The 12,452-nt window shown below is 60.2% G+C and overlaps 1 protein-coding gene across 1 annotated transcript in view; it reads right to left on the reverse strand.

The window, feature by feature from the left end:
- BEGAIN (brain enriched guanylate kinase associated) overlaps positions 1-9,790 on the reverse strand; it is a 46,004-nt gene extending 36,214 nt beyond the window's left edge. Inside the window, exon 1 of the mRNA XM_070357978.1 lies at positions 9,724-9,790. Coding sequence (XP_070214079.1) covers positions 9,724-9,765 — 42 coding nt within the window. The 5' untranslated portion in view covers positions 9,766-9,790. The remainder of the gene's footprint in view (positions 1-9,723) is intronic.
- Positions 9,791-12,452: the final 2,662 nt, after the last annotated feature.

Here is a 12,452-nt window from a genome sequence, read left to right on the forward strand (position 1 = left end):
TTCATGCATACTCCAGAAATCGCCTCCTGCCCTTAAGCCAGAGGTTTCATCCCAGAGGTCCATTCTTTGGGTTCTTTGGGCCTTTGCCATTCCAGTGACTATGAAAGGGGGGGTGAGGAGGGAACTCGGGAGGGTTGGCCAGAGCTGGTGGAGAAACGGCCCCCGAAGGGAGCAGGGTGGGGGCCCAGCAGACCTCTGTCCGCTGTCGACTGGGGGATGGGCGGGGGCTGAGACTCACCCGGCCCGGAGGGCTCCGGGGGGAGGCAGCCCGGCCTCCACGCTTGCTGCTGCCCACGCGAAGCCCAGTGGTCTCCATGGCCTGGCCCGGCCCGGCCCCGCTCGCAGCCTCCAGGGCGATCTCCGAGGAGAGTTGGGGGCTCAGGGCCAGGATCTTCTCTGGGGCGGTGGCTCCAGCGAGGGCCTCCTGGGCTGGGCCTGGGTCTTGCTCACCAGGGGAGGGCTCCGGGCTGCGGCCCCTGGGCCCCCGAAAGGCCTCCAGCGTCCCGGGGTCTAGTACCCGCACAGCAACCTCATCCAGGAACTTGGAGAAGGGCAGTCTGGCCTCCCGTCGGCGGCCCAGCCAGGCCAGGGGGCCGGGGGCCGGTCTGCTGCCCGTGCCCGGGAGCTCGGCAGCGGACAGGGGGCCGGGTGAGGCTTTTGTGGCTTCCTGGCCGGGCTGTGCTGCTGCCCAGCCGGGGTAAGATGGTGGGCCCTTGGGGTTCTGACCTGAGGTGGGGCTCGGTTTGCAGCCTCTGAGGTCCTCCCTGCAGGCTTCCTTCCTGGGGGCCTCAGCCCTGGGGTCCGTGAGGGAGCTGGGGCCATCCTGCCTGGGGCTCCCGGGATCTGGGCCCTGTGCCTGGGAGCCGGCCCCTGAGAGCATCCTCCTCTGTCAGTCCAAGGTCAAGCCTCTCCAAGTACCTCGCTGACCCCCACTTCCCTCTTCCCACGTGGCTGGGGGCCCTACACCCTCTGGGAGGGGGGGTGGTGCAGGGTCACTGGTCTCTCACTGGCCAGAGTGATCAGCTGAGCGCCCGCCCCCATCGATTCAGACAGCACGTGGCAGGGGGCCTCCAGCCCCCTAAATTGATTCTTACTAAATGGGAGCCGGGCTTCAGGGCTTAGAAAGTGCTAGAGAAGCAAAGGTCATGTCCTGAGCTCTGTGTCTGCCTGGGGAGGCAGCCTGAGCTGAATGAACACCCGTTATGTGTCGGAGGGCAAGCCTCACAAACGCCACTCACCATGTCTCCTCATCTCTGCCAGGTGTGAGTTGGGCTCAGGGACATGGGTGAACATGGGGCCTGAAGGAGGGGAAAGTAGAACTGCCTCCATCTGGCATAATAGCAGAGTGTGGTAGAGACTGCTGGCTCCCCACTGTCATCCCACTCTTCTCCTTAGTGAAGAGTCCTCCTTTTATTCTGGGAGGCAAGATTTCCCAGGCTCCTTTGTAGCCAGGGGTAGCCAATGAGATATAAACAGAAATTACTGGGTGCGACCACTCCTTAAAAGGAATCAGATAGCTTGCCGGTGCCCTTTTTGCTCCCACTCCCAAACTCTACTTCTTATATGGAACATGCAAGTGATGGTTGGAGCTACTGCAGCTATTTTACACCATGAGGCAAAGTTGAGGCAGAAGCCACATATAAAGGCTAGAGGAGCAGAAAGACAGAAGAACCTGGGTTCCTGATGACCACTGAGTCATCACACCAGCCTTGGACCACCTGCCTCTGGCACTGGCACTTCTTTAACTTGTGAGAAATAACCCCTGTCTTATTTAAGCCATAGGTATTTCCAATCTCTGTTACTAGCAGCTGTTTGCAGTTCTTCACTGATACACCGGGGATAAGGTTAGGAATCACAGTTGACAATGCTATGAGCAAGAGCTTTTGGCAGATGGGGGCCCAGAGTGTAGTTAGCTGGGGAGTGGGGAGGGGGAGATTACCCCAGAGAAGGGCCAGAGCTAGTCCTGGGCACTTGCTCTTTTGTATGAAGGGAGACTCACTGATGCCTCTCAGGAAGCCAGGGGTCCAGGCAGGACTCCTTCCTGGGATGCAGCTGCGTGAGTCAAAGGACAGCTCACCAGTGGGTGGCAGCCCCAGGCCTTTGGCCGTGATCCCCAGCCCTGGTCTCTGGTGCTGCTTGGAGGATGGCCTAGGCTGTCTTTAGCGCTGCCTGCCTGCGCTGTATACCTGGGGCCTCTGCCTATCTGGCAAATACTGGATGCCTCACATCGAGTGCTGGGGACTCCTTCTTCTCTGAGCTCAGCTGAACACCTTTCTGAATGTCTCATAGCACCTGTGACTGAACGTCTGAAAAACTTCATGAGCTCAGCTGCCCAGGTCAGGGATGGAAGCTGCCTGCACCCTCCCTCTCCCCCTCCCCTCACCATGCCCCTAACCACCAGGCCCTGACCATTCAGCCTCTCTCAGACTGGCTGCCTCTCTCCATCCTCACCATCACCTAGCTGGTCCCAGGTACCACCATGTCTCACCTGGACACCTATAATCACCTCTCCCTGGGGCCACTAACCCCAGCTTGGTCCACTCCACAAACAAGCTAGTGTGAACTTTGAAATTCACAGGCCAGATAACCAGATGATGTCACACATTCATACGCCCTGCAAGGCCCTGATGGCCCAGGGTCTTCTCTACCCTCACCCACAGAACACCCCAGGAACTTCCATCTACTTCCTGAACGTACCAAGCCCTCACTGGTCTCAGGGCCTTTGCACTTGCTGGTCCCTCTGCCGGGGAGCATTCTCCCTTCCCCTCCTTGGCATCACCTAACTCCCATCTACCTTTCAGGGCCCCATCTACCTTACTCCTTCCACCCTCCAGATCAGATCAGGTACCCCTGCGGCAGCCTTGTATCATGACCCCTAACTGTAACTGACATTTTCACAAGAATCTGCTTATCATGTGCCCCTAGAAGATGAGCTCCATTTTACCCCAGCTCTCCGCACAGGGCCCAGCACGTTGGAGGCACTCAACCAGCAGTTCTCAAATGAATGAGTAAGTGAATGCACCCCAATGCTGATGCTGAAGCTCCAATCCACTGGCCACCTGATGAGAAGAGCTGACTCACTGGAAAAGACCCTGATGCTGGGAAAGATTGAAGGTAAAAGGAGAGTGGGGAGGCAGAGGATGAAATGGTTGGATAGCATCACTGACTCAAAGGACATGGATTGGACCAAACTCTGGGAGACAGCGAAGGACAGAGGAAGCTTGGCATGCTGCAGTCCATGGGCTTGCATGGAGTCCAGGCAGGACTTAGCAACTGAACCACTACCACCATCCCGGGTTCAGACTGTCCGTTCATAAGCATCTGTGGCCTGGTGTGAACTTCCTCTGGCTGGGCACGGGACAGGAGAACATGGGAGTCAAGGGCCTGAGGCTCTTGGGAAGGCCATAGTGTCCCTGTCCACTTCTACTATCCTCTGAAGGCCACCTCTTTACACTTGGATAACCCCCTCCCTGCAGCAGTCATCCAGCCCTGCTCCACGACCGGTGTGAACTAAACTTGGAGGCTGGCAGATCCCGGGTCAAGTTCACCTCCAACACCCCAGCTGACCTTGGGCCAGTCACATCCTCTCCCGATCGCCAAATGCCAACTAAGCAGCACCCAGCCCCGAACAGTGATGCAGGAGAGTGTACAGGGCCTGCTGGGAGCCTTCGGCATGGAGCCCGGCATCTCGTGGGACCCCAGGACCCCTCAGCCCGGGGGCTCTCAGGTGGCCACTCCCCTGCTACATGCTGTCACAGGAATGTTCCGGGGGCCTGGCCAGCCAGTTCTCCGAGCCTCTCCCAGAGTTGCCGGGCTGCATCAGACAAGTTCCTGTTGTCATAACAACCCACTGGCTCTCAGCCGCCTGGGCCCGAGGCCCCAGAGGATGCTGTCGGCGGCTCACAGCCGGGGCCTGCTCACCTCTCAGCGGCCTGGGCTGCCTCTCCTGAGAGGGCTTCCAGCCCCTGCCTCTTGACTCATTTGCTCCGCCCATCTCCTCCTTTCCTGAGCCCCTACTGTGTGCCAAGCTCCACAAATGCTCACCCAGTCCTGTGAGGTGGGCCAGCCGTAAACTCTGTCTTATGTTTAAAGGAGCAGGCTCTTGCAGGGGCCGAGTGACTCATCTGAGGTCATGGGGCTCAGATGTGGCAGACCCAGAGTGGGGGCTTCAGGCCCTGTTGCACTCTGGGACCCCCACAGCCCCTCCTCCACCACCCAGCCCCACCTTGCCCCCAAGGATGGGAAGCTGGCCAAGGTCTGTGAGCTCTGAGGGAGGGGGGACCCAACTTCGGGTTGTCTCCTGGAGCTGGAACAATGAGAACTGGTCCCAGGGCACTGGTGGGGCCCTGCGGAGCTGGGGGGTGGGAGGTGGGGAGGGTGGGGGTGGGAAGGGCAGGTTGAGCATTCACTAAGCGCTCCAAACATCACCTTGCTAACCCTCATGGCAACCCCCACCCCCAAGCTGGGACGTGCCACGCCGTCTCTTGGAGCAGGACCCAGGCTGACTGGTAAACAGCACGGCCTGCCACACGCCAGAAGCCGTAGGCAACACCCACAGGAGCGCAGCTGCCTTCCAAGCCTCCCTCGTTCCAGTGCGGAAGTTTCTATTACAGCCCCCTCCTTCACAGACGAGGACATTCCAGGTCTGAGGATTCTCACGCTTTTCACCACGCTGCCTCTGCTTCTGGCTGTCTCTGTGCTGGCCTGAGAACCCTCGAGGGCGGCCGCAGCCCCGGCATCCGTGCCCTGGGGCGTGCATTCACACCATTCATCTGCTAGCGTGTACCAATCTCCACACGCCTCCACGCCTGCGCCTGCTGTCCGCCACCCATTCCTCCATGTATCTATCCTCGCATCCACACGTCCATGAGGAAGGGTTGGGGCCGAGTTCAGAGTTCAGAGTTCAGGGGCACGCACTTGAGCCATCCAGACCTTCCAGGAAGTCTCCCGGGACATGGAACTCCCTGCAGGAGTCCCTGATTGCTTGCCTGTCTTTACAAGAGGCCACACCACGGCCTCCTGGCTTCCTGAGCCTGTCTTCCAGCCTAACTGGAGAGGCCTCCTGGCCCCCTGCCCTCCTCCCAGTCCTGCAGCCTCCCTGCTATGGGATCATGGAACGGGAGGGTCTGGGGTTACGTGAGCCTGGATGCTCCACCCACCCACCTCAGTAACCACTTATCCGCTAGCCGGTACCCACCCATTCGCACACTAGTGCATCCTTTCGTGCCTGCACCTGCCACCCACCACCCGTTCATCCATGTATCGTCATTTGTGTCTTGTATCCACGCATCCATCCGTCCACCACGGATGCAGCCACCCATCAACATGTGTCCATTTCTGCAGTGATCCGCCCTTCCACGCCTGTATCCATGCATCACTAATATATCCTCAAACACTTATCCATGCGCTCTTCCTGTATCCATCCACCCACTCCTCTGTTCTTACATCCATCATTTTATTGACATTATTCAAGTCCCCATCCATCCACCCCAGCATCCACGCATTGACTGAACCCATTAAGCATCCATCCACTTTCTCATGCCTGTATCCATCCATCCTCTGACGTGGACTCCTGTATCCATCCAGCCCTTTATCCATTCGTCCGTTGACATCTATCCATCCGTTTTAGAGCCTTCCATCCACACACGTATCAGTCTTGTCATATGAATGAGAAATCCATCCGTCTATCAATCCAGTCTTATAGCCATCCACCGATATCTTCTATCCATTCAGTCCTATCCGTATCAATTCGTTCGTTCATCTACTCATCCATCCCTTTCTTAACACTTAGGTCCATCAGTCTCTCCTCTTGTGCATCTATCCCTCTAGCTTGCTAGCCATCCATCCACTGGTCTGCCCTGCCACATGCCTCCCACCATGTCCATTCGCCTACAATCCACCCACCGGCCTCTGCAGTCCACCCCACATTGCCTCTCCACCTGGATGCGCTGGGATCCCAGCATGGACCACCAGAACCATGACTGGAGCTTTTGGTGTCTGTCTTCCCCAGGCAGGACCAGGTTTGGGCCATCCACATCCCTGACTCGGTTCAAGGCTGCTAGTTGAACAGATGACTACAGTCCCATGGCCTGGCTCAGAGCTAGGCACGAGCTGATGCCCCCCACCCCCCGCAAGAAGCCCCCAGGGGCTGCAGTGGGAGCCTCCAGATCCACGGCCTGTTGGGTTGGAGCCACTGCTCGGCCCCTTTCCTGGCTGGGGGGCCGTGAAAACCACCATCACCCTCCTAACACCGTCATGCTAGGCAAGGTCTGTGACTCCTGGCAGACTGTGAGATCTTGAAGGGTGAGGTTTGTGTCAGATGCACCTAAGTGGTCCCAGTGAACGGGGCGGAGTGGGGGACACGGGGAGAGTGTGCTAAGGGGGATGGAGAAGTCATCCACTTACTCCTTCATTCTTGCAGTACTGAACCGGCAGAGACAGCTCTGGTCAGCTCTTTCTGCCCCTGGCTATCACCAAGGGCTTGTTCTCGGGCCATGGAAGCCACTCCTCTGACTGAGAGAGGCGTTGTGCCCCGGAAACTGAGCCCCAGAGAGGGCAGGGTCCTGCTCAAGATCACACAGCAGAGGAGGAACTAGAACCCAAGACTCCAGACTCCCATGTAGGCCTCGCCCCCTAGCAGGCTAGTGACCTGCTCTGGGGCAGGAGGGGGAGCCAGGAGGGGGACGCCAGGAGCAATTCTCGGCCAACCCAGCAAGCCTGGGGTCACCCCTGGATTTGTCCCCAGAGATCTCTACCTGCATGAGGGGAAGGTCCTCGCCCAACACACACACACACGTGACCTCCACACTTCGGCTGGACCGAGCCTCCTCTGAGGCAGGAAGTAGACAGACCCCACCCAACAGGGTAAGGTGACTGGAGATTCATCCCCTGGAGACCAAAACTCTAAAATATCAATAGCAGGACAATTGAGAGAGGAAGCTAGGCCTTGCCCAGACCACATATTTTTCATTCGCAAAGTCAGAGACCTCCCCAACCACACATGCGTGGAAAGGCTCCTTGGAGGTCAAAAGGGGACTGATGCTAACTGACGCCAACCACCCATAGGCCTTTGCAGTGGAATCCATCTTGGCTGGGAGATGCGTGCGCACACACAGGAGGAGCCTGAGACACGCCAAATATGGACCCTGCACCAGGCAAATCAGAATGACTGGTCAGAAGGAAACCGGAAGAAACGCCCCAGAAAAGTAAGTCCAACTGCCAGGAGGGTGCAACTCTGAGACTGTGTGAGTCTGCTCGTGTCTGTCCACACGTCCTGTACTTTTTTCCTCCTGATAAGCACTTTCCTTGTTTCACTACTCCCCATCTTTGCGGGAATTCTTTTCTTCTGTACAGCCGAAGGTCCAGGGCCTTGTCACTGACCACTGGTCTAGTGGTCATGATGCGCGGCTCTCACCGCCACAGTCTCTCGATCTCTGGCCGGGGGACTGAAGCCCTGCTTCCAGCTACTACAGACCCAGGACCACTCTCACCTCCAGGCCTTCACCTCTCATGTCCCCCCATCCTCCCCTGTTCAACTCCCACCTGGGCCCTGGGCTTCACAAGCCTCTGAGGACTTAAAAAATTGTGGACGTTCTCCAGGGGCTCCCCTGGTGGCTCAGACGGTAAAGAATCTGCTTGCCATGCAGGAGGCCCGGGTTTGATCTCTGGGTCGGGAAGATTCCCTAGTGAAGGAAATGGCAACCCACTCCAGTATTCTTGCCTGGAGAATCCCATGGACAGAGGAGGCCGGCGGGCTACAGTCCATGGGGTCCCAGAGAGTAGGACACGACAGCGATGGAGCACGCACGCATGCACGGACAGTCTTCAACCAAGCCCTCAGTCACCCATGGACTGCTCTCCTCCCCTCATTCATTCATTCTTAACATCCTTAAGTGCCTACGGGAGTGGGGGGCTACTTCAAAGCATTGCTGTGGAGACAAGGCGTGAAAGTGCTTGTATCAGGGCTGGCACATAGTAGCTGCTCGATAAATGGCAGCTCTCTGGGGCCAGAGTCTGTGCCCAAGGGTCTCTGCGGGTGGACAGATCTTCTTCCACACTGCCCTGCCCCGCTTCCACTCTCTGACCTGGAAATGACCCACTCTCCACGCCTGGCCCGGTGGGAGGCCAGACCCACAGCACTGAGGCTCCAGGCAGCCCCTGCCCTGCCCACCCAGCATCCCAGGTGCGAAAAGCTCCAGGTTCTGAGGATAAGAGGAACACGGAGCGCAGGAGTCTATAAATATGAGACAATAGTCCTTCCGAAAGTGCAGGCAGCCTCCTCTCGCCCGGCACCGGCACTCAGCAACCGCATCTGCCACTGCGCCTGCTTCTCTGTGCCGCCCTGATTATAGTGAGAGTCGGGAAAATTAAGGGTTTTCGGGGACGCTGCCAGGGCCCAGGCTGCTGCCTCCCTGCCCTGTGCGTCACACATGCCAGGCGGAGCCGCCCCTTATCGGCCACTTGCCCTAGCCGGCAATGCCACCCGGACTGGGCGGACGGCACAGCAGGGTATGATGGACTTTCTTCCCCGGTCCTCGCCGGCCCTGGGGGTGGAAGGGACTCTGATGCAGGCAGTGGGCAGGGGAACTGGGGCCCAGTGAAGGGCAAGGACCTGTCCGTGGCCTCTCAGAGATCTAGCGCGCTGGGACCTCCAAAGGAGCCAAGCCCACGGAGAGACCCTGTCCTGCTGGCCCGGAGCCCCGAGGTCTTGACCTCTGGTCAGTTTCCAGTCTGCAAACAGCCCAGGTCTGTGGCTGACCTTGGCCACCAGGGCTCAACCTCTGCAGGCACTGCGTACTCAGCCACCACCGGCCCACTCCTGGGTCCCTACTCTGCTCCCATCAAGCTGGTCCAGGAGACTCCAGGATGTTGCCCACGCTGTTTCTGCCCCAAAAGAACCACACTGGGGACGGGGTGGGGCCCAAACGAGGAAGGAAACACCTCGACACCAGGCAGGAAGCGGAAACGCTAGGGCAGCAATTCCCATCCAACAGTGCTGGGGTTCAGGGAGGGTGGATGCTTCAGTGGAGCGGCCCTGGGGCGCGCCTTCCCCTCCGGAGCCTCGGTTTCCTCCCTTCGAACAGTGGGGAATGGGAGCCCCTTGCCCTGCAGGCGCAGAGTGAGACCTAGAGGGTCCAGGGCCGGCGCAAGCCCACGCACTGCGATCGCTCAATGAACTAGCCCCTGGTCCAGCCTCCTTCTGGCTCCTCGACCTTTCCCGGGGTAGGTGGGGGCTCACTGAGCCTCGACTCGCGGCAGGAGGGGGGCCTGCCTGCACGCGGGCCACCCGCCCGGGACAGCGGCAGGTCCCAGATCCCCTAGGCCCCGCCCTGCTCCCCTCCCCCCGCCCTGCCCCAGCCTCCCTCCCACCGCAGGGATGCACGTGTTAGGGGGGCGAGGACCCCGCAACTACGTCCCAGGTGCTCGCGCCGGCCTCGCGGGGGGCAGGGCGGCGCGCCTAGGCCGAGTCCTCGCCCCGCCCTGCGAGTGCCCCCCGCGGCGGGCGAAGCATTCATGGCCGGGGCCCCCAGCTCCCACCCCGCGCACCGGCACCGGAGGGGGCGCCACGGGCGGGGGAGCAGAGGCTGGACAGTCACCCCCCTCGCGGGAGGGGGCACGCGGGCCGCCGGCAGCGCCGCCGAGACCGCGCTGCCGCGTGGGTGGCGCCCGCCCCGCCTCCGTGCCCGCGCCCGCGCCCTGCCCTCCGGGCTCGCTGGTACTCACCGCCCGGCGGAGCCGGCCCGGCCGCCGGCCGCCCGTCCACATGGCCCCGGGGCAGCCGCGCGGCTCGCCTGCGCCGCCGCAGCCGCCGCCGCCGCCGCGCTCGGGTCCCGCTGCCGCCGCCGCCGCCGCCCCCGGCCCGCACCCTCCCCTCCGAGGCCGAGCGCGCCCGGAGCCGCGGCGCGGCCGGGGCTCCCCCAACCCCGCCTGGCTTCCCGCAGGGAGCGCCCGCCCCCCGCCCCCAGCCCGGCTCCCCGCCAGCCCCGGCCCCGCGCGCAGCCGCGGCTGATTTCGCGGCTCCCCCCGCAGCGCCCAGGCGGGGCGCACTGGCTGGGGGACGCTGGGGCAGGCCTGGGGGCGCGGGGCGCCACGTGCACTCGGGAGCCGGGGAGGGGATGGCGGCCGGCCGGGGAATGAATGAACCCGCGGGAGCATGAATGGTGGAGCGCGGTGAATGAAGGAGTGCGGTGCGAGCTGGGGGAACGAATGAATGAGGAAGGAATGCACTAGGGAACACTGAGGGAAAGAATAGACCGGGCCGCGTTCCCGCTCTGCTTGACCCAGCACACCTGTGCCAAGGTAGCCAGGTGATGGCAATCTTCCAGCAATCTGGAAGAGGAGGTGGCCTCTGAAGGGGTCAGTGTTATCCCAGGAACTTCCAGCTGGAGCACCCTTCTCCCTACCCCTCTCAGAGCCCCAGGCTGGCCCCGTCCTAGTCCTGAAGAAGGGTACAGAGTGAGCCATGGCCCTCCCCCTGAGGCACTGCTGCAAGGTCATCCACGTGGTCCAGGCCTGGCTGGGGCCTCTTCAAAACCAGACTCAGTTCTGAGGGCCTTACACAGGGCACCTGGACAAGTCTGCCAGCCAGGCCGGCCCTGCAGCAGCCAGCATTGGAACCCTGGGAAAAAGAAACACACAAGGGGGCTGGAAGGATCCTGGCTGGTGCAGAGAGAGGTCCCAAAGCACATGCACTTGCCTCCTGCCTTCCCCTGAGACCTATGGTTCACCGTGTTTATGTAAGTCCCAAGCACATGGCATATTACAAGATGCTGCCTATGAATACTTTATATATATATATATCGACTTTTTAAAATCGTTGCAAAAGAACACAAAACTGACCATTTCAGCCGTTTTGAAGCGTACAGTTCCGTGGCATTAAGTGCTTTCACGTTGTGCGGTCACCACCACCTTCCATCTTGTATTTCACGTGTGTGAACTTTGCGGGTTCTATTCACTCATTTAATTGGGGGAGTAGGTGGCTACATTCAGGCACAGGACAGGGCTGTGAAGAGGCACTGATGGCAAGGGAAGTGAGAAAAACAGTGAAGAAGAGACAGCAAAAAGGAGCCAGCCACTGATTCGAGCCATTTAGCGCGGAGGCACAGTCCTCTCTCTCCCGCCCCTCAGGCCCTGGGGACCCTGTTGAGGAACAAATGGAGAGAAGGAGGTGCAGGGAGGTTCGGGGGCTGGGGTGGGCATCAGATGACAAGCCTCCCGCCCGGCACACAGGGCCTATGATGGGAACGAAGTGAGAAGTGCTGCTGAGGGCGTGGGCTCTTTAAATCCCCCTGGAGGGCTGTTTTTGGCTCACCTGGGCCCTGGGTTTTCCAGGGTGAGCTGGGAGGCTCTGTGGCCTCTGCTCCTGCCCTTGAGGGTTCTGTCCCCATTCAGGCGCCGCAGAGGGAAGGGGGCAGCACACAGATGCAGTGGGGGCCGACCTCCCGCATGCCAGCCCTAAAGTCCCTGGCCTCCCCAGGTCCCGGGGTGACAGCAGTATGGTGGAAGGTGGGTGGAGGGTACACGTAGGGCTCTGCCCGCATTTCCTGCCCAGACACTGGTCCTGCTCAGATGGTGCCAGAACATTCTCCATCAGCCTCGGCTCTGCTGCTGCCAATGCTGCAGATGGCTGGGGGAGGGGGGCGGGGGCCGGGCAGGGTAGGGGCGGGGCTGCCCAGGCTCAGGCAGCTTGCACACTTGAGCTGGGGGCCTGCTTGGGAAGACCCCAGGAGAGCCCTTCGCCTACACTGCACACCTACTCCCCACCCAGTAAGCCCTCTCTTCTCCCCTCTCCCGCTCACTGATGATGGAAGGGGGGAGAAAGCCAGCATGCTGGGGTGGGGAGCAGTGGTGGTCTCAGTTGACCCCCATAATGGCCTTGTGAGGGAGGTGGCGCTAGCCCTCTTTTGGCAGATGGGAAAACTGAGGCTCAGAGAGGCAAAGTCCCTCACCTAAGGCCACTCAGCAAATAGGGGCTCAGCTGGGATTTAGTACCCTGGTCCTTTTGGTCAGATGTTCACTCCTGTTTCAGGTCTCACTTTAGGACCCACCTCTCAGCATCTCTGCCGAGAAGGTCAAGATGGTGCAACCTTGAAGATGCTTACAGGATGGGCTGGCCTGGAAAGGCTTCTGCAGCTGGCATAGCTACAGTCTGGAACATCAGTGACATTCAGGCAGACTTCCTGGAGGAGGTGAGGTTTCAGCTGCAGATGGGAAGAAGAGATAAAAGTGGCAGGGCTGGGTCGGTCCCTTGTCCCCTGGCCTCCTGCCCTCATTTGGGTGTCTGTTGACCACCCTGACCACAGTCCTCACCCTCCACTTTCAATCCCGTGCCCTGACTTTATTTGCTTTTCGTGGCTCTTGCGACTCTCTGCTGTCACCTGGTTGCCTTGTTTCTTGATCTTCCCAGCTGGAGTGTGTGCTTTGAGATGAGGGCAGCGGGCTGGGGAGGGGAG

This window comes from Bos mutus, chromosome 21, assembly GCF_027580195.1.
Source record: "Bos mutus isolate GX-2022 chromosome 21, NWIPB_WYAK_1.1, whole genome shotgun sequence".
Classification (NCBI taxonomy): Eukaryota; Metazoa; Chordata; class Mammalia; order Artiodactyla; family Bovidae; genus Bos; species Bos mutus.